Source organism: Mus caroli, unplaced genomic scaffold, assembly GCF_978045245.1.
Source record: "Mus caroli unplaced genomic scaffold, Mus_caroli_1 scaffold_4, whole genome shotgun sequence".
Classification (NCBI taxonomy): domain Eukaryota; kingdom Metazoa; phylum Chordata; class Mammalia; order Rodentia; family Muridae; genus Mus; species Mus caroli.
Window position 1 is genome coordinate 8,212,039 of NW_028227259.1, and position 24,886 is coordinate 8,236,924.

General features: G+C 43.9%; 3 protein-coding genes across 7 annotated transcripts in view; 2 read left to right on the forward strand and 1 right to left on the reverse strand.

The window, feature by feature from the left end:
* Window positions 1–3,554, forward strand: part of Napepld (N-acyl phosphatidylethanolamine phospholipase D) — a 44,513-nt gene extending 40,959 nt beyond the window's left edge. For all 4 annotated transcript variants that reach the window (XM_021162845.3, XM_021162843.3, XM_029477751.2 and 1 more), the window contains exon 5: window positions 1,230–3,554. In XM_021162845.3, coding sequence (XP_021018504.2) covers window positions 1,230–1,364 — 135 coding nt within the window. In that variant the 3' untranslated portion in view covers window positions 1,365–3,554. The remainder of the gene's footprint in view (window positions 1–1,229) is intronic.
* Window positions 3,555–3,795: 241 nt separating this feature from the next.
* Window positions 3,796–19,280, reverse strand: Armc10 (armadillo repeat containing 10). Its single transcript, XM_021162895.3, has 6 exons — window positions 18,894–19,280; window positions 16,383–16,531; window positions 13,280–13,414; window positions 11,594–11,770; window positions 6,324–6,395; window positions 3,796–5,005 (listed from the first exon to the last, which is right to left on the reverse strand). The coding sequence occupies exons 1-6, from the start codon at window positions 19,024–19,026 to the stop codon at window positions 4,751–4,753; spliced, it is 921 nt and encodes a 306-aa protein (XP_021018554.1). The 5' UTR covers window positions 19,027–19,280; the 3' UTR covers window positions 3,796–4,750.
* Window positions 19,281–19,512: 232 nt separating this feature from the next.
* Window positions 19,513–24,886, forward strand: part of Fbxl13 (F-box and leucine rich repeat protein 13) — a 159,340-nt gene continuing 153,966 nt past the window's right edge. For both annotated transcript variants that reach the window (XM_021163601.2, XM_021163602.2), the window contains exon 1: window positions 19,513–19,658. In XM_021163601.2, the coding sequence (XP_021019260.1) occupies window positions 19,584–19,658 (75 nt within the window). In that variant the 5' untranslated portion in view covers window positions 19,513–19,583. The remainder of the gene's footprint in view (window positions 19,659–24,886) is intronic.

Genomic DNA, 24,886 nt, shown 5'->3' on the forward strand with positions numbered 1-24,886 from the left:
GTGTGCCTGGTGCCCAAGAGGGCCAGAAGCGGGCATCTGATTGATGGGACTGGAGTTACAAACAGTTTTCAGCCACCTCGGGGTGCTAGGAATGGAGCCTGTGGTTAAACCATTGCTTTAACCACGGAGCCATCTCTCACAACCCTTCCAAATATTGTATTTTAAAAAACAAATGAAGTTGTTTACCTTCATACTTTAAATTTCTTTGTAAAAACAATTTTATTCTATATTCAAGTGGTCTGCACTTTCAAAATAATTTACATTGGGTGTTTGTACGGAGCATGGGCACCACAGGATGGATGTAGAGGTCGAGAGGGTCAATTTTATTTGTATACCATGTGGGTCTGGGGATCTAACTCAGGGCTCTAGGTTTGATATCTAGTATCTTTGCCTGCCAGGCATTTTGCCAAGACACTTTGAACTTTTTAAGAAAGTATTCAAGTGTGCAAAAAACATTCTGGAGTATGTTTTGTGCCATTTTGTTTAAACTTTATTTATTATTATACGTAAGTACACAGTAGCTGTCTTCAGACACACCAGAAGAGTGTCAGATCTCAATTATGGGTGGTTGTGAGCCACCATGTAGTTGCTGGGATTTGAACTCAGGACCTTCGAAAGAGCAGTCAGTGTTCTTAACCGCTGAGCCATCTTGCCAGCCTCTGTTGTGCCATTTTTTATGGTGCTAAGATCACTGAGGAAATGTGGGGAGTCAGGGGACTGGGCTGCAGTGTCTGTTCTTGGGGGCCACCTTCATCCTCTGACATGGTTTGTTCATCGGGGGCTTTGGTGGATACCACCCTTCTCCATCCAAAAATATTTGCTTGTCCACACAAACACAGATGTGCAGAGCCTCACATGCTTAAATGTTAACATCCAGTCGTCTAGTATCATTTCTTGGTATTGATTCCAGTTACACTGAAATGTATCCTGCGATGATCAGCTTTTGTGTAATCTGATGCCACCGATGCAAGGTGGCCCATGTGCACATAGACTTTGGATGGATTTATTTCTACCCAGCAGTCAACAGTTTTAGTGCCTTAGTAATTAATGGCTTCCGTTGGGTAAGAAGACGTGTTTGTCCGATTTGCTAATGGTTCATTTAAAGGAAAGGGGATTGTTTTATGTGGGCATCTTTTGGTGTGTTGAATTTATTTTTGGTTTGAGTGCTTGTTTGGAAAAGCCATCAAATGTCTGGATTCTAAGTGTCCCTTTTTTGCGATCACTTCCAGCATTACCTAGAGCCACCAGTGAAACTGAATGAAGCTCTCGAGAGATACGGACTTTCCTGTGAGGATTTCTTCACACTGAAGCATGGAGAGTCGAGATACTTGAATACTGACGAGAGAGCTTTTGAAGAAACATGAAACTAGGAATTTTCAGTGACGACAAAAGACTAAGAAATTCACAAATATTATGACACTTTTCACATGGAAACAATTTCTGCAAGTGTGTGTTTTGTTTTATATTATTACTTGCCAATTGATAAGACTAGCTTACATAGATTGTGGGAGTCTAGGGATGGGTTATTTAAGAAACTGTCCAATATAGACTTTAAAAAAATCATACCAATGATACAAGCATTGCAAAATATTGTTTTTTATCAAAACATTATATTTTAGTGGCAGTAAAATTTCTGAGGTTGTGAAAAACTGACATTAAAGTTCCATTTCTTTTTCTATTGGGGGCTTTCTACAAAGAGTCATGCTTACCTCTCTAGATTTTACACACACACACACACACACACACACACACACACACACACACACACCACACACACACCTTTCTTATATTTATGTAATGATAAACTTGACTTCCACATGGTAATAAACTGCTGGTCGTGGTGATGCACACCTGCAGTCCAGCACTCCAAAGAATAAGGCAGACAGGTGACAAGTTATAAGTTCAAGGCCAGCTAGAGCTACAAGTGAGAGAAGAAAACATTAGCTTACGTGCCAAATGTTAAGTGATTTTATTTTGTTAACCATAAGAACATAGTTGTTTGGGCTAAATTTATTGTTTTTTAAAGTAGTTTTTTTTTTTATTGTGGTCAAATATACATCTCATAAAATTATCATTTTAACTATGGTGAAAAGAAGCTCTTTGGCATCAACTATTTGCATAAGTGTGCAGCCATGAGCATCATGCATGTACATTTCTGAGAGGGCATCATCTACACAGCTGCATTTCCCAGGTTCAAGGCTGATGGGCAGAGAAGGGAAGAGTGGGTTTGGGACTTAGGGCAGACCTTGTCCAAGCCCAGCTATAACTGAAGCCTCTCCCACAGGAGAGGCTGTAGAGCCTGAGTGGGAGGACTTCACGCACTGGGGCGGCTCTCACTTTCTACTTCCCCTGTACTCTCTCTCTTGCTCCCTGCCCCAAGATGTCAGGTAGACAGATGTACTAGTGTGTTGGATGTGGTATATATTTTTATATTAAATGACCTATAAGCACAATTGTACCTTTTAGTAAGCCATTGTGAAATACCAGTAGTTATTATTTTTTAACACTGTGGGTATCTGCTGACCAGGCTTGGTCCCAGTACGCCTCTGCATTCACAGGTTTGTTTTGTACCTTAAGGAAGTGAGCTGCGGGGTCTTAGTGAAGGTACACTCTGCTTCTGCTTCCTAGACCAATGGGACAGAACAGTGAGTTTTCTATATATAGCAAATATTATATAGGGAGGGAGTACTCAATAATTTGATGCATTTGCATGGGTGATGCATGTCACCTTGGCCTCTCATTGGAATTTCGCCCATCCCATCATGGACTTGATTACCCCAAAACAAGTAACTTTATGTTCAGACCCAATATCACCATGTACAAGAGGACAATGTTAACCTACCTCCCGAGGCAGAGAATAGTATTTTTTAAAGCACTTTAGAATAGTGAACATGGCTCAGAGGCACTAATGCACAAGATTCCATTTAAAGTCAGCTTGAGGAAAACTGGGCAAGCGTTGGCTCCCTACTGCAAGCGGACATGAATCTGGACCGTAGGGCCATGGGTGCCAGCCTTGGGGCACACCGCTCCACCAGGTACCACTGCAGTCACTGTGTTACTGTAAGCCATACTGAAACTTCTCTTAAGCAGCTGATAAGCTTTAGTATTTCTGCACAAACGGCCTTGGCATAGCTTTTGTGCCCACATGAACTGGTCCAAGCTTCCCATGTGATTTGTGGTCTGGTCCTGGGATGAATTGGGTCTGCCTCATGTTTTTTTCTTTTCCTCTTTCTTTTAGGCTTCCTCATAGTTTTTCTTTGTTTCTGTTTACATGTAAGTTCCACTCGTGAATACACCAAATCTCTCTTACACAACCACCCTATTGAATGGTTTTCACTTTATTTTTCTAATCTACATTTCAAAGGATGTATGTATAAAGTGAAAATAAATTTTGAAAAAAAATCTACTCTTGTTAGTCTAATATACATTGTAAAAATGTCTATCTTCTAAATAAAGTAAATATTATAAAAGTACTTGAAAAGATACCTGACAATGTTTACAGGGGCCTAGAGAACTGGCTCGGTGCCAAGAGGCACTGGTATTGGGTTCAGTTCCCAGTACCCACATGGTGGCTCACAACCACCCCCTACTCCAGTTGCCATGCCTTCTTTTGACCTGGTGCCCATACATACATGCGTGCAGGCAAAACACTCACACAAATAAAATAAATTGGAAAAATTTAAAAATGTATGTATTGTAATTTTAGTTAAGAAAAATGTAATGAAATTTAGTAAAATAATGTCAGTGGGGGAAGAAATTATGTACACCTTGCATTTTTCCTTTTTATTAAAAAATTATACAATTTATGCTCAGTACAAATCCAAACGGTAGAAACAGGAACACAAAGATATCCATGTACCCAGTCCCAGTCCCAGAAGTTTTTTGTATCGTTCTAGAAATGTTCTGTCCATGTATAAGTGTATTTATCATTACTAAGAGAAAAAAAAAAGACACGGGACCCTAATACATTGCTTCCCAGCATGCTTTCAAAGCAACCATCTCATGGGTGTGTTTCTCCATGCATCCATCCGGACTTATCAGGACACTCTTAAAGGGCTGCCTGTCTGTGGGTGGAAGCTTGGAGTGCTCTGCAGTATCTTACACAAGGGGTAAGCAGTAAGAAAACACTTTCCATATAAATGGGAGTACAGTCCTACTGATCAGAAATGCTGCAGGCAGTGTCTCATGATGAGCTCAGACTTGCAAGCAGTATGGCAGGGTTGGCGGTGGACTCGAGCTTGCAGTATTCACTGGTTTGAGGTTCAAGGCCCTTGTTGTGGCAGTCACAGTCTTCAACTCAGCACCTAACGCTGTCTCATGGGCAACTGCAAATCACTCCAGGAGTTAGGATTGTACAGAGACAGGCCACTCAGCCCATGTCAGGAAACCGTTAAATACCTCAGTAAGTGTCTTCAGTGCAACCCCTCATATTCATTTAATAGCACTAGAATCCTTCAAAATAATCCTGCAGAGCATGGCCAGTCTGTCCACGATCATAACTAGACGTTTTGCCCCATAAGTGATCCACATCCTCTGAAGGTTCCAGACTCTACTCCTTCCCCAAACCCCAAACCCGAACTACTCCAAAATCTAAAAATCTGAACATCGAGTTGGATTAGAGCTGCTCACTCACTTTTACTGTTTAACTCCATCGGCTGAAAGAACCCTTTTAAAGGAAGGTGAACGTTCCTGTGTGCTGACTTAAGACTGCGTTCCTGTTTGAGTCTTTGATAAAAATAGGAGCATCCGATCAGAATTTCGGCTTTATTGCTAAAGCCTTCTCTTTCACATCCACATCATGATGACAGGCTAAAGCTCTCATTTTCTGGGCACATTCTTCTCCGTATAACAGAAAAAACAATGACCCTTTAGCAAAAGGAATCTGATTAGCTAACCGGCCTTCCACTTTGAGGCAATTGTTTATATTCTGAAACAGTGTAAGAGCCCGAAGAAGAATCTCATTTGCTACTTGGCCGTCATAAAGGGAAAGGAATGAAGAATCCACCTGAAAGAGGAGACAGTGTCACTGTCCTATTTTAAAACAGCATCCATTAGTTAACACTGTAAAAGTCTGACTCCAGGCAAGCAACCTCAATCCCTAAGGTACATGTTTCATTTTTATTCCATGTTACAAGTGAAAATGACGTTTTGTTAGGGGAAAAACTAAGATTTCTTTGGAACTCCAGAGTGTAGCCATTTGGGAAACCAACCACTTTAGGATCTATCCAGTTTTTGTAAGAACGCATTAGTTCAATCAGTAGGAGCAGATGGCTCTGCAGGCGGTCCACACCGCCCGGCCTTCAGAGCACAGGGACTGTTTCAATGATTTGTTACATGTTTTCAACAATCTTGCTAATTTGTTACATGGCTGCTTCTCCTAAGTTCCATGGGAACATTAAGAACTTGCTAGTGCTGGCTGAGTGCTCAGGACCAAGCCCACACAGGGCACTCAGTACAGTTGTTTCAGCAAATGCTGAGGAACACGTGCACAAACCAAACCAAACTTTAAAACGCAGTGACAGAAAAATACTGCAAAGTGGCCAGAGATGGAAAGTTTGCTGGTGCCACAGAGACGTTTTAAAAAACAAAATATGCTTAATACTCATCTCCAGAAATAATTCCTGTGAATGTTTTTGGGCATAACTTTGCAGATCTATTTGTCAAAATCTCTATATGTGTGCACTAATGAACCAGGTAGGTAATCTCTGTATGTGTGCACTAATGAACCAGGTAGGTAATCTCTGTATGTGTGCATTTATGAACCAGGTAGGTAATCTCTGTATGTGTGCATTTATGAACCAGGTAGGTAATCTCTGTATGTGTGCACTAATGAACCGGGTAGGTAATCTCTGTATGTGTGCATTTATGAACCGGGTAGGTAATCTCTGTATGTGTGCATTTATGAACCAGGTAGGTAATCTCTATATGTGTGCATTTATGAACCGGGTAGGTAATCTCTGTATGTGTGCATTTATGAACCAGGTAGGTAATCTCTGTATGTATGCATTTATGAACCAGGTAGGTAATCTCTGTATGTGTGCATTTATGAACCGGGTAGGTAATCTCTGTATGTGTGCATTTATGAACCGGGTAGGTAATCTCTGTATGTGTGCATTTATGAACCAGGTAGGTAATCTCTATATGTGTGCATTTATGAACCGGGTAGGTAATCTCTGTATGTGTGCATTTATGAACCAGGTAGGTAATCTCTGTATGTATGCATTTATGAACCAGGTAGGTAATCTCTGTATGTGTGCATTTATGAAACGGGTAGGTAATCTCTGTATGTGTGCACTAATGAACCGGGTAGGTAATCTACTTACTTGGACACTGAGTAGTCCTTCTGTCATGGCTGGATTCTCAGACAAATTCAAAAGCAGCTTCAAAACCTGAACCTGCCAACAGAACACTGGGTTTACTGGGTCAGTAAGCGTGACCTCCTCCCTAGGGTGCCATCCTCTTACCCCACTTCCCCGTAAACTCCTGTCTGCACCTCAGGACCTAGCTCCGTCTTCTCCATGAAGTCTCTGCTCGGCACCACTTTCAGAGAGGCCCTCATTATCAGTGCCCATCTAAAACTTCACTTGTCTGGTTCAACCGTTGGGGAGACAACAAGAACTAAGCAAATGTCTTCTCTGTACTGTAAGCATGGTATATGTTAAGTCATCCTTTCCCCTGTTTGTATATGTGTGTATACATGCTTACATGTATGTGCATGGGGAGGCCAAAGTCTTCTTGCCTGCTCTTCACTGAAGCACGGTCCTCACTTGAACCCAGAATTTACCAATTCAGTCTGGCCACCTTGTTTTAGGGACCCCATCTCACAACCCCTGTGCTGGGGTTACAGGCAGGCCACCTGCACCTCATTTCCAGGGTATTTGAACTCTTGATCTCATGTCTGCATGACAAACACTTCACACATAGAACCATCTTTCCACTCTTAAATCTGTTCATTATGAGTGTAGGGAAGGAGAATCTGTCTCGGAAACAATAGAAACCGCTCTTTGAATCTTTTTGACAGTATATATGTATGTGCACCGTGTGTGTGGGTGTCTGCAGAGGTCAGAAGCGGACATTGGAACCCCTGGAACTGCAGTTACCAATAGTTATGTGGTTGCTTGGAACCAGGCCTGAGTCCTTTGCCAGAGCAACACATGCTCTTAAGTGCTGAGCCACCTCTCCAGCCCCAAGATGTCTCTTTGTAAAACATTAACCTACATTTTTACAAGATACTAAATTACAAGACATGAAATTAAAGGGAGAAGAAGGAGGGGACTAAAGCCAAGAAGAAACAACAACACCACTTTGCACTAGACCCAGGAAGGACCCAGAATGTACATTTTTATAACAAATTAAACAGGCAAGAGATACCGACCATAGAACTTTGGAGGAAAGGGTGATGGGGATCAAACCTGGGGTCCCCTGGGCTAGCACCACCCTACCAGGGTCTACCTTGGATCTAGACTATTACATCTACTGTATGCCTACAACTCCTTTGGTCACACGAAAACTTAATTATTAAAGTGAAGATGTAAAGCCTTGGTTAGTCTCATTTTTTACCATCTTCTAAGTTTAGTAAAATGGACACATGGTCGTGGTAAAACGTCAAGCAGTGCAGAGGAGAACAAGGTAAAAACAAAAGCCTGATGCTAGAGGCCCAGCCTGCCCCAGAGTGGGGATCCTGCTGATGCTAGAGGCCCATCCTGCCCGAGAGTGGGGATCCTGCTGATCCTGCCCCAGAGTGGGGGTCCTGCCAACCTGTTTATGCAGGATTGGGTTGTTCAGGCAGATGCTTCTAGGGAAATTATGAACTCTTAGGACAGCCAGAGTGACTTCTGACCCTTCGGTGCCCTCCCAAGAGCAACTGGGACATCTCAGCTGGCATGATGCTGTCAGCAACACTAGTACCAGTCGATGAAGCCTGGAGCAGAAGAACAGGAGCAAGAGCTGTGTAAGAAACAGACAGCATTGAACCTAGGAGATGGCCTGCTGACAATCAACCAGAGACAGGAAGGGCAACAGCTGGCTAGTGTCTGAGATGTGACCTTGCTGACCTCTACAGGCTAAACACATTTATGGGCTACAGTTCCCTTTGAAACATTAAGTTCTTGTTTTCCCCTTTCTTGCCACAGGCGCCACCTTGTGGTGACCCAGGCCATTTATGTGGTTGGCTCTCACTACAGAGAGCAAACACTTCCCAGGATTTTGTATTCCTTGAGTCAGTGGTGCAAGCACAGATGGTTAGAGCGGGGCAAGTTCACCACCACAAGTGAAACAAGACCTTTAAAAGTCACTCTGGGGCATCCCGAGGAACATGCATGATGGACACAGACAAATGGATGACTATGGAAAAGTTCATTTGCAAGTCGGAACTTTACTCTCAGATTCTACGGGGAAACAATGCCATAGCAGGTGGCCAGGTTCCCACCAAAAGTTGAAAAATGCTAGGCAATGCTATATAGAAGAATACAACAAAATGACACGAGCCATCTTTTAAAATGTTGTAGACTTCATCAGCCAGACGAGACACATATCTACAGACCCAAATACACCTGCTTGCCTCTGAACTGACTAGAGTTCTTCCTGGGCTCCGGGTAAAGCAGCTGCAGAGACGGGAAAGGGAGAGGCTTTGCATACAGCACATTACATTACAGCACAGAGTAACATTACAGCACAGAGGCAAAGCATTTTCTTGGGTTCTAAAACGCTAAGTCATCTTCCACTGGGAAGAGAGATGAGGAAGGCTGGAAATTGCCTGGAGCTGGCCTAACGCTTATATTTAATTTTGAATGCCTGGGTATGCCTTAGACCAGACCCAAATAAGCTGGGCTACAGGAAATGTAGAAAACCCATGTGCCAACACCTCAGAAGCACTGGACCACAGTGAGGCACTTCCTTACACAGTTACGTCCTGATAACCCCAGAAGTACTCAGATGATGGCAGGCACTTGGGGCACATCTTCACAATAGTCCTTCCTAAATACTAATGCAGCCAACAGTGGTACTTACCTACACATCTCAGCACCGGGAGGCTGAAACAGGAGAGTCGAGAGTTCAAGACCAGCCCAGGACACACAGTGTGGTCTCAAAAATAGTAATAAAAAAAGAGAGAGAGGAAAGAAGGAAGGAAGGAAGGAAGGAAGGAAGGAAGGAAGAAAGGAAGAAAGAAAGAAAGAAAGAAAGAAAGAAAGAAAGAAAGAAAGAAAGAAAGAAAGAAAGGAAGAAAGAAAGGAAGGAAAAAAGGAAAGAAAAGAGACAATTCGACTTGGGGCTAGCTAGATGACTCAGAAGGAAAAGCCCTTGTAGTAAAGCCCAGCAACCAGACACAGTTCAAGTCCCCAGCTGGAGAGATGGCTCACAAACATCTCTAATGGGAACTGATGCCCTCTTCTACTATGCAATATATGTATCAACAAAACACACCCATATAAACAAATAAATCTTAAGAAAACAAAGTTGTCCTCTTATTTCCATGAACACACTGTGGCACACACCCTTTTCCCATCATATATGCAAATAATGAATACAATTTAAAAATAAAACCACATCCTGTACATTCAAATACCCATGCATTTTGCTTTCAACTGTCTGCTTGAACACAAGTCTACCATTACAACTAGCCAATCTACATACTACCGTGTGCTTTAAAAACACCAATACAAATGGACTTTAACATGAGAGATTTATTCAGACTTTCTGAGGTCTCCTGAGGTCTTAGTGGCCAGCATCGGTGTCTGCTGCCTCCTCCATTTGTACAACTGGACAAATGAAGCCTTCCTGCATCTGATTCCCTTCACTTCACACCACACGGCTGCGGTGCAGGAAGATTTCAACAGATAATGGCTGAGTCAAACCATTTTGTGAAGAGGGTAATGGAGGGCTGGGGACATAGCACAGCTGTGGAATACATGCCCGGGTTCCTTCTTCAGGACAATATAAAACCAGGCAAGGCAGTGCCCGCCCGCCCGCCCGTGACCCCAGCACTCTGAAGTGTCGGGAGGATAAGAAGCCCACGGTCAGCCTCTGCTACGAGGTAAGCCTGAGGCCAGCCCGGGAGCTTCATCCTCCAAATCCATGCACAGGCTGTAAGAGAAAACTGATACCACAAAGTTGCCCTCTAACTTACACATATGCTTCATGCCACACATCCACTGTAAACACACACACACACACACACACACCATATAAACATATACACATACATCCACCATAACACACACACATCCACCATAAACATACATACACACACAGACACGCACACACCCCTACCACACACAAATCCACCATAAACACACACACATACACATCTACCATAAACACAAACACACATCCACCATAAACACACACAGACACATCTGCCATAAACACACACACACACCCACTATAAACACAAACACACATCCACTACAAACACATCTACCATAAACACTTATACACCAATAAAAAATAAAACCTTTAAAAAAAATAAGTAAAACGGGGCTGGTAAGAGGCTCAGTGGGCAAAGGACCTGCCACCAGGCCTGAGAACCTGAGAGTTCCATCACTGGGACCACATGCTGGAAGGGGAGAGCTGACTCCTGTGAGGTGTCATCTGACCTCGACACGTGCCTCCCTTCCTAAACCTAAGTGTAATAATAATGACGACAATGGCAATGGACTGCATGTGACAGGAAAAGGGAGAGGGACAGTGTGGAGGAGAAGGCTAAGTGGGGCAGGCAGGGAGGGTTAAGGGGGAAGGAAGCTGGGGAGGAGGGGCAAGAAACACACATAAAACAAGTACAGACCTCACAGGAGAAAGAAGCCAGTGGACCCTTCACTTCATATGCTAACCCTAGCAACTGGTCAGTCCTGAGGTAAACAGGCTGCAACCTCCTGTCCGGTCTCTCAGAATCCTTTACTTCCTACTTCTGGGTAATGTCGCCAGGGATCCCAGAAGAACATGATTTTACTGATTCTCAGAAAAAGGCTACCTACCCGAGGCAAGAAATAGCACGTGATCGCCACAAACGGACTCTGCAACTCAGTATTAGGGATAAACGTAATACACTTTCTTGGGCTTCTATAAGTTTTTTTTTTTTTCCAAGACAGGGTTTCTCTGTGTAGTCTTGGCTGTCCTGGAACTCACTCTGTAGACCAGGCTAGCTTCAAAATCAGAAATTCGCCTGCCTTTGCCTCCCAAGTGCTGGCACTACAGGTGTGTGCCACCATGCCCGGCAGTATTTTTATAAACTTTAAGTGGACTATTTTTTCTTTTGGATACAGGGTTTCTCTATGTAGTCCTGCCTGTCGGGATTTGCTATATAGATCGGGCTGACTGTGAACTCACACGGAGATACCTACCTCTGCTGGGATCAAAGGCACCACTATCTTGTCAGGACATCACAGGGATGAAATATGGTCTAGCATGTCACATCTTTTTTTTTTTTTCCCTTTCTGGAACTCATTACTTAGACTAGGCAGACCTCCAACTCACAGAGATCTGCCTGCCTCTAGAGTGCTGGGATTTAAGGTGTGTGGCAGCACATGAGGACAGGGAATTCAATCTCAGTAAGTGTACTGCCCAGCTCTTCAGGGCGGCCTGCTGCACAGCCTACCTTGGTGCTTCCATTTCCCAGAAGCAGCAGGTGGAACAGGCTAGCAACGGAGCTGCTGAGCAGGTGCTGGTAGTCGTTGGTGACCGTCATGTTTGTCAGCAGCCTCAGTCCAGCCAGCTGCACCGCAGAGTTCAGGGGATCAGCAAAGACGTCTTCACAGACTTGAGGGACGTATATCTGAAGGTGAGAGAGAACCACTGAGCAGCTCTGGCTCTCCAGAAACGTCTACCGAGTGGCTACTTTTCTGCATGTAGAGGAGGGTTGACGGCTCAGGATGAATGAGTTCTTCAGAAAAGATGGCACTTGTGTCTGGCCCTCCAACTTTGGTGACCGTCTTATTTAAAGCTGCCTTTGCTAATAACCTGGCATTGTGCTGAGAACCAAAGGCCTAAGTTTAGCTGAAGACGGCTCTTACGTAGTGAGGTGCGTGCGTGTGCTTTTGTGTGCATGTGAGTGACTCCACACTACTATTAACCTCCGCTGGGGAAGTGCAATGAAGCACGAGTCTCCAGATTGGAAAAAAATATTACTAACTCTGAATGCCATCAAAAACTATAAAATACAAGAAAACATTCTTAATTTCAGGTGCCAAGAAACGATCAACTAACTGTCCAATACAGAATATTAATGTTTGTGAGATACTCCAAATGCACCCATGCCACCATAGATGTAGCAATAAGGACACAGAGATCAAGTGTTTAAGCTCGAAATTACACTCAGAGGCCAACTGTTTCTCTTTAGTCACAGTTTTACTGTATCTCCATCCTTTAAAAAGCAGCACTGACTCCTGTTAGGTGGTGAGGGTGGAGCCTACGACAGGTGGACGGGGCGGCTGAGTATAACAATTGGAACCTACAATGGACCGGGCGTTTGAATGTAATAATCGACTCCCATCAGTTGCTTATCTTCCTCTTTTCCCCACTCTCCTGCAGATTTGTTTTTTATTCATGGCCTTAGAAGGGCTTACTCCTCCTCAGTTTACTTAGATCAAAAGTAACACGTTGTCTGTGTCTCTATTTTGTACCACAAAACAAGAGTTTAAAAACACTGAGTCGTGTCTTTCTGCTGGTGTATGCTCACACATCTGGCTTCACTCTTTTAGCACCCCTGAATTAAACGGAAATCCAGCCACAGTGCCTAGGGGATAGCACTGCTTTAGCTCCTGGTCAGACTGTCTAGACCTGCCAGCTCCCAATAATGACACAGAGACATTATTATTTATGAAAGCTTAGGCCGTAGCAAGGCTACCTCCCAGCTAGCTTGTCTTACTTAATTAACCCATTTATTCTAGGCCACATGGCCTGTTACCTCTCACTCAGTCTGACCTCCTCTCTGGCTGGTGAATCTCTGAGCCTGAATCTTTCCCAGAGTTCCTATCTCCACCCGAGTGTCCTTCCTATACTCTCCTGCCCTGCTACAGGCCCTCAGCCCTTTATGGATCCAAAAGGTGATGGAGAAGCTTCACTAAGATAACAATACCACAGATCTTCAGGGCCCAGCTTTCTGCACTGAAATCAACATCTGAATAGTGCACAGACAACCTTTACACAGTTCAAAAGAAGACGTCCCTTCTTTAAAGGTAGTCGTTGCCCACGAGGTTACAGAGCACTGTTAGCTTCACTGCCTACCCCCAATTGGCGTTCTCTTTGTACAGACACCTGAGGAATTTCTACCCCGACAACTTACCTTTATCTTAGTTTGATTTTCAACATTCACACTCAGGTTATTCAGTGCATTTAAAGCTTTCTCTTTAATACTTTGGTTCAGGGAGTTGATTTTGTTTCCAACAATTGGGATACCACCCAACTCACGAATAATGGCCTAAGAGAGAGGAAAAAAATGGACCATTGTTTCAATATGCAGCCCTTTTGCTGATTTCATGCATCTAGAAATGCAACTAAAATTAACACTAGAGAAATGATCTTCACATATACAAATCTTCCTTTTAGAGACTTTTCTTACTTATATTGTGTGTGTGAGTCACTCCTTATTTATTTATTTTTCTGAGACAGCTCTTTCTTTAGCTGGGACTTAACTAAGGATAGACATGCAATATTCTGAAATACCTTATATTTTAAGACTGGATTTTTTTGCTGGATCTAATAGCTGAAGTTAATAATACACCTGGAAGTCACTTCAGATTGCTAGCTTACTGTGTACTCAAACTGTTTTTACCTGCTTTAAGAGAAAACTGTCACAACCAACCTTGCCTTGAGTTCCCGAGCAATCAGCAATCAATGCTTACAACCTAAACTAATGTGCAGCTGCAATCTTGGGTTATGTATTTTCTTGCCCCTGACCCAGAATAATGCATGTTATTATCATTAATCATTTGCTGAAAGCAGCAAACACAGAATCTGAAAATAACTATTTATGGATATTGGCTGAGAAAACCATGTTTATTATTAGGGTCACTTGGGATCAGTTGGGGCCAGTAACTTAATGCCTTGTAAAACTGTTATAGATTTTCATAAAGTGTTCCATCCTTCCCCACATGATGTTTTCTATGCTGTTTGTGGTGGTTTGAATGAAAATGGCCCCCATAGGCCCATAGGAAGAAGCCTTATTAGGAGGTGTGGCCTCGGAGTGGGTGTGGCCTTACTGGAGAAGGTATGTCACTGGAGGATGGCTTTGAGGTTTTAGATGCTCAGGCCAGGCCTAGTGGCTTAGTTTCCCTACCTGCCTGCTGCCTGCTGATCCTGATGAAGACCTCTCAGCTCCTTCTCCAGCCCCATGTCTGCCTGCAGGCTGCCATGCTTCCCTCTGAGACAATAATGGACGAAACCTCTGAACTGTAAGCTAACCCCAATGAAATGTTTTCCATTATAAGAGTTGCCATGGTCACGGTGTCTCTTCACAGAAGTAGAAGCCCTGACTAAGACACTGTTCAATAAATAAAGAGTGAGGATCTTTGTAGGCACACACATAGGGACTCATGGAACACACAGACAGGATAAAAGACGCACGATGCATGAAGCAGAGTAGACCACTCTTGGTTAAATGCGACACGATGCACTGTGGTGACTGGAAGCTAATCACTCGTGTGCATAACCTGTGCAACCATGCACACGAGGCTGACTGCTGAGCAGCCTCGGCACTGTCTGTCTCCACCTTGCCAGCCCTGAGTGACAAGTGTATGCCAAACCTGCCTTTTAGCTTTAGTTTGAGTTCTGGGGACTGAATTCAGAAACTCATGTTTGTAAGGTGAGCTCTTTACCTACAGAGCTGTCTCCTCCGGCCTAATTTTACATTTACTTATTTATTTTCATTATCTATTACTTTTCTTTTGATGTGTGGGGGTGGGTGGGGACATTCGTGTATGTGGGATCACGGTCACATATATGAGCCAGAGGTACCAGTTCTCAGAAGCTGCCTTATTTCTGAGACAGAGTCTTTCATTAGGATCTGGGGCTTGTTCACTGAGCCAGTGAGCCCTGCAGACTACCTGTCACTCACTGCTTCCTGTCACTGCTTCCCTAGTGCTGGGATTACTGTGTTTGGATTTGGTCTAACGCTGCTTGTATTATGTTAATCTGGTCCCCAAAATTGCATGAGAATCCACATATCCACACATAAAACACTGAGGCAGTTGGTTTTAATTCATAAATAAAGTTGCCGGCAGCCAAAGGCTGGGCAGGGAGACAGAGGAGGAGGGAGAGATTGGCTGCCATGTAGGGGAAGGAAGAGGGACACCAGGTCTGAGAGCTGCAGAACACCGAGAGATAGTCGTCATGTAGGTGCCAGGGAATGCAGCTGAGGGGGCAGCAAAAATGGAATGTAGATTTTAGTAAGTAATAACTCAGGAATATTGTAGGAGGGTACATCAGCCACATGGAGGTAAAAAATGGCCGAGCCAGTGAGCTGTTTAAGACATATCCAAATATAAAGGCTGTGTGTGTGCGCCTTTCACTTGAGAACCCAAAACATTGGGGCGGGTAGCAAAAACCGAGCATGGTCGCTGGGATCAATTTGAATAGCATTAATCGGGTTCAGCTACACAGTGCATGCTGGGATTACAGTACACGGCACCAAGCCTGGCTTTTACACGAGACAGTGCACTTTACCCACTGACCTAGCTCCCTTTGTTTTACCTGATACATAAACACGCACATGTGTGCATGAGCGTGCGCGCACGCGCACGCGCACACACACACACACACACACACACACACTATAAAGTAATGCAGTTGTTTGTATGTTTTGATATATGTATACATCGTGCAATCACCTTAAATTCATGTCTTTCCCCAAACATTTATCAGTTTTAGTGGCAAAACCTTCAAAATCTTTTAGCTCAAAATGAATCTCCATTGGTGTGAATGTTAACAAGAAAAAAAACTGCTGAAAAAAAAAACCAAACCTACAAACTGTTTTTCCCCATGCTCTGTGGGGGAAGAACATTCAAATTATGCTCTTGGGTCTCAGTCACTTACACCGATTTGTGGTTACCACTGGCTGAAGGACCACCTACATTGGGCCCTCTCCACCAAGATTGGCTGTCTCACTAAAGCACAGACTTAAATGCTAGGTGCATTCACTGTTTTATGGAAGGCACTGCTCAACTTTAAGGAAAAGACCACTTTCTGCTTAGTGTTGAACGGGAACGATTATGAACATGATGTCGGTGTCCAGCTTCTCAGAAATTACTTTCTGTGTCATTATCTGTGTGATTTTTCTGAAGCAGGAAAAGCAAACACTGCTGTGAGCACAAGTGGCTGTGCCATATGAGGATAGTCGCTAAGAGTTCAGAATGGGGCCACAGCTACTTGTGTGGAGAGAGCAGGCTTACCTGGTTAGTGGAAAAGGCTGCATTATTTCCCAAGGTGACCAAGGCCTTTTCAGTAATGATAGGATCGTCGGTTGACTCCAGCAGATACAGAAGTTTCGCAAGCTGTTCCACATTTAAGATATCGTCATAGGAGCCATCAGTTAGGTCTTCTGCATAAGAAGAAAGCCATTTAGAATTCATCGGAACTCACCAGTAATGCGTTTTATTTTTAATGTGTGAAATGTTCAAACACATACTCTGATACTGGGCACAGTTGTTTGGTTTTTTAAAGGTCACGGACAATTTTCATGTGTGAGAGAAAACCACAGGACAGACAAGCTACAAATCTTGGCATCTGCTAGGAAGAGGGAGATGGGAGAAGAGGAAGAAGGAAGGTCATGGCTTTAAAAATGCAAGTGGTGTCAGCCATGGAGGCTGGCCCGTGGGAGGGGAGGCGCTACTGAGGACCAGGGAGGTGCAGTGTGTGGGAAAGCCTGCTTACACTTTTCTTTTGGCCAGAGTCTGAAAGAATAAAGAAAAGAAATATTAAGTCAAATGTCAGAGGCTCTGTAGATGGCTGCCTGGCATTGTTCATTGTTTTAAGCAGTTTAGATATCCCCCTCCCAGTGGGGACACACACACACACACACACACACACATGAGTACACTGCCTTCAAACACACCACAAGAGGGCAAAAGATCCCGTTACAGATGGTTGTGAGACACCATGTGGTAGCTGGGATTTGAACTCAGGACCTCTGGAAGAGCAGTCAGTGCTCTTAACCTCTGAGCCATCTCTCCAGCCCCTTCCTTCTATTCTTAATGTTACAAGTTGTCAGAAATAGTATTTTAATAACTTTTATACACTAGCATGTAGTTTTAAAAATATATTAATACAATAAACAACATATAATTCTATCAATTCTCTATATATGTCCATCTGGGCTCTGTATATTATTTTCCTGATAGATTTTCATTAGTAATGATTGAATGAGTTTATATTATATAAGTCAGGTTCTTATACCAAGTTGAATTATTTGATACTGTTTCCATCTTTTTCAATGGCCTCAGAGAGTCTTTGTTTGGGGAATACACTTGTTTTTGGAGACAGGTTAGTCTAGACTGGCATTGATTCTTGATCATCCTACCTCAGCAGGCTCGGGCTGGGATTAGAGCTAGGCAACACCTTCCTCTACTGGACCAACAAACTTCACAGGAGGAATCACACACTTCTCAACAGTTTAAGGAGAAGAATAAACAGATTTCTCTCAAACACAAGGGTAGAACGTTGGGAAGGGGCTGTGGGCAATCTATTTTTAAAGCTGTCTGACCCTGGTTTTCTTTTCAGTATCAAAGTGCAGTGGTGCATGCTGTCAGGCCCAGCAACCCCGGAGATGGAGACAGGAGAATCAGAAGTTCAAATTTTCTGCTATGCAGTGAGTTCCAGGCCAGGGATACATCAGATCTTCTGCCTTAAAAAAGCAAAACAAAAGACCACCACCAACAACAAAAAAACCCCCACCAAAGTATTCTTGTATAGAAATAGTTGACAGAGAGAAAAAACAAACAAAACCACAAAAAACCCACACATAAACAAACACCTTACAAATCAGGCTTTGTAAGGGCAAATGCTCATTTTCAAAAACTGCTTTCCTCTGTGACCAAAGGGGAAGGTTCTGTGCACTCCCCTTTCTTACAGCATTTCCTGGAGGAAATGGAAGGCTGGATTATAAATCCATGGTTGTTCCTGGTCCCTTCTAGTAAGTGCAAATTTTGAAAAGTAAATGCTAGTTGTACAACCCAAAGATGTGTTTTCGACCTGCCTTTAAAGGTGCCTTAAGTTTTGTTCTAGGGAAGGGCAATTAGCTCCCACCAACCTCAACTTAAAAACGAATATATTTCTCTACCTTTGAGACAGGCAGGTTTTGGTTGGCAGGTTTTATTTCAAATAGTTTTCCCAACAGTTTTCACGACTTAAGCGATCCTTTTAGAAGGGTGTGTCTCCTGTTGGTTGTGGTTCTTATTTCCAACACACACACCCCGGTTGCAGGGACGCTACGGATGATTTAAAGGTACCTCCCAGGTCAGGTGCCACAAAGTGCTGGTAGAATTGCATCTCAGGGATCCATTCTTCACATAGCACGAGCAAAGTTTTAACCCAGGCTTGAGGCCCTGAGAACCTTCTCACAGTAAGGGGCATCTCTTTGATAACAACACAAAAGCTCAGGTAAACCTTTAAAATGAGAGGCAATCTACTTGGCTCGGAGAAACCTCAGCTCTTGGCTGTGAAGCCGAAGGGAAGTAACAGGACACTTCGGGCAATGTTTTCAGCCCTTATTTTAAACAAAGAAGTGGGAGCAGGGGAGCGGCTCAGGACCCACCAAGGCACCCTGGGCTTCCAGAGTCGTCTGTCTACCTCCAGCCTTTCTCCCCATGCAGTCGCGGGTGTCTAGGGCACCTCCGACCCAGCCTGGCCTGAGGTAGGTCCGGGGCCCCGAACCAGTCCACCTGCCGAGCAGCCCATCGCCTCACCTGCGGATCGCGAAGGGCGCAGTCGGCGACCGCCTCGTCGCGGTCCCCGAGTCAGCCGGTAGATACAGTAGCAGGCGCCGGCGCCCAGGACCAGCCCTGCTGCCACCCAGCCCACGTCCCGCGCGCCACCCATGCTGCTGCCTCGGAGCTGCAGGGAGCCGGGGAGCCAGGGCCACACGCAGGTGCAGCTGGGCCAGAACCAGCCCAGAGAAAGGAAATGGGGTTGGAGCTCCGCCTTCCGGAAGCCGCCCTGCTAAAATCGGAAGCCCTCCCACCCTGTGCGCTGCTGTTCCTTTCACCAGACAGGCGGGATGCCCCTAGTGCATGCAACTTTTTCCTGGACCAAGACCCGGACTGCGGCGCGTTGAACCCAGACTCTAGCTCCGCCCCAACACTCACTCTCCAGTCCAGCCCTCTCATTTTACCCGGCCTGTACTGTCCTGCCCCGCCCCTCCCCGCTCTGCCCCGCCTCTCTGCACTAGCCCCGCCCCTCTCTGCCCCACCTCTCTGCAATCGCCCCGCCCTAGTTGCCCCGCCCCCTCCCCGCAAGGTTCTTTCTTCATCTCCCGAAAGGCTTGGACTATTTGGCTCTTCCTTTGTGGTTGCTAGGCAACGCTCTGGCGCGTCCCTCCGCCTCATCGTGGACAGCAGTAACCTATGAAACGCAGACTCTGAGTCCTGCTTCTGACCATGGCTTCACTACGCAGTGCCACCCCCAGGCTAAGGAGCTACTTCAGGGACAAGTACATTCCTCAAATCTGTGAGGTACTGCAGCCACATAGCCTCTCACATAGTGGGCGCGAGGAAAAACTGGGAGAGGCAAGGAGATTTCCGGAACTGGAGCTAAGAAGGAGCAGGATGGGGAAGCTTGAAGTCAATTTAGGGTAACTAGAGAGAGAGGGGTAGGTTAGAGAAGACCGAAGGGTGCCGGTGGCTAAAGCCAAGCCCGGGTGGGGATGACAAAGGAAGGGGACGGGGAAAGTGACAATCTGCAGGGGGCGCAAAGAGCACAGGGCCTGGGTTGGAATCTCCAAGTGTCAACTACTAAATTCTATTATGGAAGAGCGTCTTGAGCAAGAAGTGAGTGGTGAGCCACTTGAAGACAAAAGACTTGAGGGGTTCTGGGTGAAAGCATCGCCTCGCCTCGTTGTTAGCAGGAGGGAAGAAGTCACCTGCCTCTACACACAGCTTCACAATACACCTTTTTAGAGATCGCCACCAAGCAAAACCTGAGGTCTTGGTTTTAACAAAGAAATGAATTTCGGGGTCAACTTGTATGAAGCAAAGCTAGCTTCATTAAACGCAGAAACAAAGGTGCTCCAGTAGAGAGAGTAGAACACACCTGGTCAGACAATTGCGGGCTTCTGAAGGGAGAGTCGACCTTAAGTGTTGTCTTCACAATGCTGACATCAGTATTTTTTCTTGTGACTTTCAAGGTTACATTTCTAAATGTTGCCAAGAAACTACTACCCCTTTTCTTTTTCTTTCTTAATTTCTGTATTCACTTTACATCCCGATTGCAGACCACCCCTCTCCTCCCCTCCCAGTCCCTTACAAGCCCCTCCCCCACTACCCCCTTCCCCCTATCAGAGAAGAAGGGGAAACCCTCCTTGGGTACCACCCCAACTTGGATAAACACTCCCCTTTTACTAACATCACCCAAAGAGTCTAGTTTGTAACAAGGTTAGATTAAAAATTGACGTTTCTTTTTCTCTCAGTAACTAGTATAGTGCATTTATGAACAGCTTCATTTAGTTCTGGGAGTGGGGAGGCCAGGAATTCAAGATGATGTGTCATTTTGACCTTATGTAAGCAGAGCCTAATTACTGGCCTTGACATCCTTGATTGAAGTGTCTGGAGATACAGCACCCAGCCTCAAGTGAGCACAGTTTAAGTACAGTCCATTAGGTTCTTATCAGCAGGCTCAAAGTCCTTTCTGAGCAGTGAAAGTGGATCAGTTCTGAAGGAGCAGGTTTCCTCCTCTACCTCTGCCTCCAATCACCTCCAGTCGCCTCATTCTGCCCTGCCTCGGGAGGACAGTATGGTATGGAAAACCAGGTTTTATACTCCTGGGGGCAGGGAGCTGAGAAATCGCTGGTGACTCCCATTTGTAAGTTATGTTACGTGGTGTATGTTATATGGTGTATGTTATATGGTGTATGTTATATGGTGTATGTTATATGGTGTATGTTATATGGTGTATGTTATATGGTGTATGTTATATGGCGATACAGCGGGATTTCTGAAATGGGGAGAATGAGGGAGTTCTAGGGGAGAGAGAAGAGTGCCATTCAACTTCCAGGGCAATTGGGCACAACACTTCCTTTTAGGATGGGTGTTCCCCGTGATTTTATCCAGATGATCTCTTTAGTCACCTCTGCTCACACATTAGCAGCAGGGACAAGAGAGGTTTTGGGCACACTCATTCAACTTTCCCTCAGAGACCATTAAGGTGACTTCTATTCTGCCAGGTCTCTCTGTACTTACATGAGTATCTAATTCAAATCCCCAAGACTTTTGTTCTTGTAAGAGCAATCTGCAAATATGTATAGGACATAATATTTTATTGCAGTTATCTATGCGTGTTTGACCTCTTCTGAACATTGCCTGTGTGTTCTAAGTAAACCTAGTTGTCCATCCACAGCACTGTTTCCCTACAAACCTGTGTACACTCTGATAAAGGAAAAACCCAAACCAAAGCCTACCCATGCCAGTGGTTTGTAAACTCTTACTTGCCAGGGAGACTGAGGCTGAAGCTTGCTTGAGCTCAGGCATAGGGATGGTAAGACTCAAAAATAAAAAAAACAGAATCAAAAAACAAGCAAAATAAAACCTCAACACCAAACCAAACCAAAACCACAACACTTGCCTGATCTACTAAGCTTATTGAATCTGCTGATTGATATTTAATTTTCATTAGTTTTGGAACCAATTACTTAAAACTGTTGTTATTTTTACCCAATTCTTTCCTATTATAGGAATCCAATCAGGAATATAATAAAACTCTACCCTTGTCCTCTGTTTTAGCTTTTGTCCTGCTGCCTCTTTTTTGTCTTCTGGATGATATTTTGGATATTTTTCATCGACTTATTTAGTGGATTGCTAACTTTACTAATTCTGCTTTTTGTTGCATCTCATCCCATCTGTTGAATACAATAAGTGAAATCTTAATTGTAGATAATGTATTTTTCAGTCTTGGAATGCCCATTGATTCCTTTTAATGCATTCCACTTATTAAAATTATAAAGGTATCTTTTCATCTATTTTGCTATAATCTCCTGTTTTCAAATATGTTAATGATTGTTTTGTAAAAAACACTCTCTGGCAAGCTGGTCACACATGTCTATAATCCCAGTTCTTGGGGAGCTAGGACAAGAGGCTTGCTTTGAGGCCAGGCTGGGCCACATGTCGAGTTCAAGACACTTGGTAAGCCTGAATAAAACAAAAACAAGAAGAAACACGGGTTCCTTCAACATCTGGATAATTTTTGGGTCTGTTGTCTGTTGTTTCTTTTCTTCCAGTAGTTACCTCTACACACTGAGTGATTTGTTTTGTTGGCTATCAAGTAAAAGAGAACAGTAGACATTCTCCACAATGCATTCTTCAGCAGAGAAAGTTCCCCCTTTCCTCACTCTAGAGGGAAGAGCTGACCTCCATCCAGGTGGATGAAGCTGGCTGCTGCTCTGCTGTGCTGCAGGAGTCCTCCCTTTTTCTTGTGAATCTCTCTTAGAGTTGTGCCAGCTGGCTCCCAGCTTCCTTCATGAACACCCTAGACCTAAACATATTTGTTACTGAGTAAGTGATCACAAAAGTTGGCTGGTTTTCTTTCTACTAGTGGCAGACTATCCTCTGCCTGGACCCAACCCAGTCTTCACTGTAGACCCAGAGCTGGGAATGAGGGCTGAGCTTTGTCAGTTCGCTGAAAGTCTTCCTCCCATGGGATTTGACCACTCTCCTGTGTCTTACGTGTATTTGCCCTAGGTAGGATGCGTCCACCCACGTGGAGGCAGGTGATCAAGACTGGATCCTTAGTAAGTCACTCTCCTGAAAGTTGTTCTCTGACTTCCACACATGCACACACAGTAAATGAATGAATTTGTCAATCTACAAATAAATAAATATTAAAAACATAAAAATAAAAAGTAATATTATTCTGTCAGGAAATAATCTTTCTCTGTCTCTTTCTCAGATCATATGATTGCTAGCCTTCCCCATCACTAGAAGTTAATATGATGTTCTTGCCATCTAAGAATGTTGCCTACATAAAAGATATGAACATAAAAAGTAATAGCATCCATTTTCAAAAAATCTTGGAACTAAGTATTTTAAAATATTTTTGGAGGTATGTGTTTCATGTGTATGAGGGTCTCTTTGTTCTTTGATGCCAGACTGGTTGGTCCTTGAGTTTCAGGGAGCCTCCTGTCTCTAATCCCCCATCCCAGGGCTGCTGGGATTATAGGTGTGTGCTCTTGAACCTGGCTTTATGTGGGTTCTGGGGATTTAAGCTCAGGTCTTCGAGTTTGTGAGGTAAGTGCTTTACCCAGTGAGCCATCTCCTCAAAACAGAGTTAGATATTTTTACATGTTTGTTTTATATTTTAAATATATGAATAAATGGTTGGATACTTAGAAAACTGGGCAAGAAATGTTTACTCTATGTAAATCATTTTGTGGTTCAGGAACTATATGTTTTAGAAACTCCAGACTAAAGAAATATGTAATGGCAACACCAAAAGGCTGTACTCACAAGGAATTGTGGGAAACATAAGTACTGGTGCTTAGTTCTGATTCAGTATAGTCATCTCTTCTCTCAGAATGCAGACTCTGTGCACCCTGGGTGAATATCTCACTCTCTGTCCTTTGGAGGTATTTCTGAAAGGCACTTATATTTTTAAACAAATTATTAAAGTAGGAGCCCATGCAATGATGCTCAGTTGGTAGGATTTGGGCACATCAAAAAAATTAGATGTGTATATGTATTTCTCTAGCTTTCTACTTGGTAGAACTGGGTCCGTTACCTACTAACACACATGCCTGCTCCAGAGAGATCAAAGATGAGCTATGTATTCATGGATTCAGTGACCACAAAATTATTAAACAAAGAAACCTAGCAATTGTATCAGTAAGAAACTACACTTCCAACTGTGAGGTTGATTTCAGTTTAATGTCTAGGAAAATGATAGCAGTGTGCAAAGCTGGGTCTTCCCAGCAGAGGGCGAGCTTCAGTCACAAATCATGACTTGAATTATACATATATATGCATATATATGTATATGAAGTTTATATTGCTTATATTTTAAGATTCAGTTGTCAATTTGTACCTGAAAATGCATTTATTTATAAGTCACCCAGATTCTGTTATTGGTTATTTGTTTTACGGGCAGGTATCTGTCAGAGGTGCAAAAAAGAGGCACAGTGATTTGCACTTTCTTTCAAGCTACATGAGAGGTTAAGAAAGGAAATTGCAATACGACTAGGCACCTTCCCTCATATTAAGGTGATGAGGCAACCCAGTAGGAGGGAAAGGGTCCCCAAAGCAGGCATAAGCATCAGAAACAGACCTTGGTCCTTCTATAAGGAGTCCCACGAAAACACCAAGCTACACAACTCTACCATACATCCAGAAGGCCTAGATTAGACCTATGCAGGCTCCCTGATTGTTGGTTCAGTCTCAACGAACCCCCATGAGTCCAATTCTGTTGATTCTGTGGGTTTTCTTGTGGTGTCCTACACAACTTGGTATGCCTTGTTTGGTTGATATCAAACCTTGGGAGGCTGACATTTTCTGAAGGGAAACAGAAGAGCATGGGAGTGGCGGGGGATGGAGGAGATTGGGGCAGAGGGAGGGAGGGGCAACTTTGATTGGGATGTATGAGAGAATACATTAATTTAAAAAGAAAAAGAAAAGGAAATTGCTTGAGCCTGAAGACCAGCCTGGGGCAGCATGGTAACGCCTGCCTCATTATAAACATTTTCTATAGTTACAACAACCAG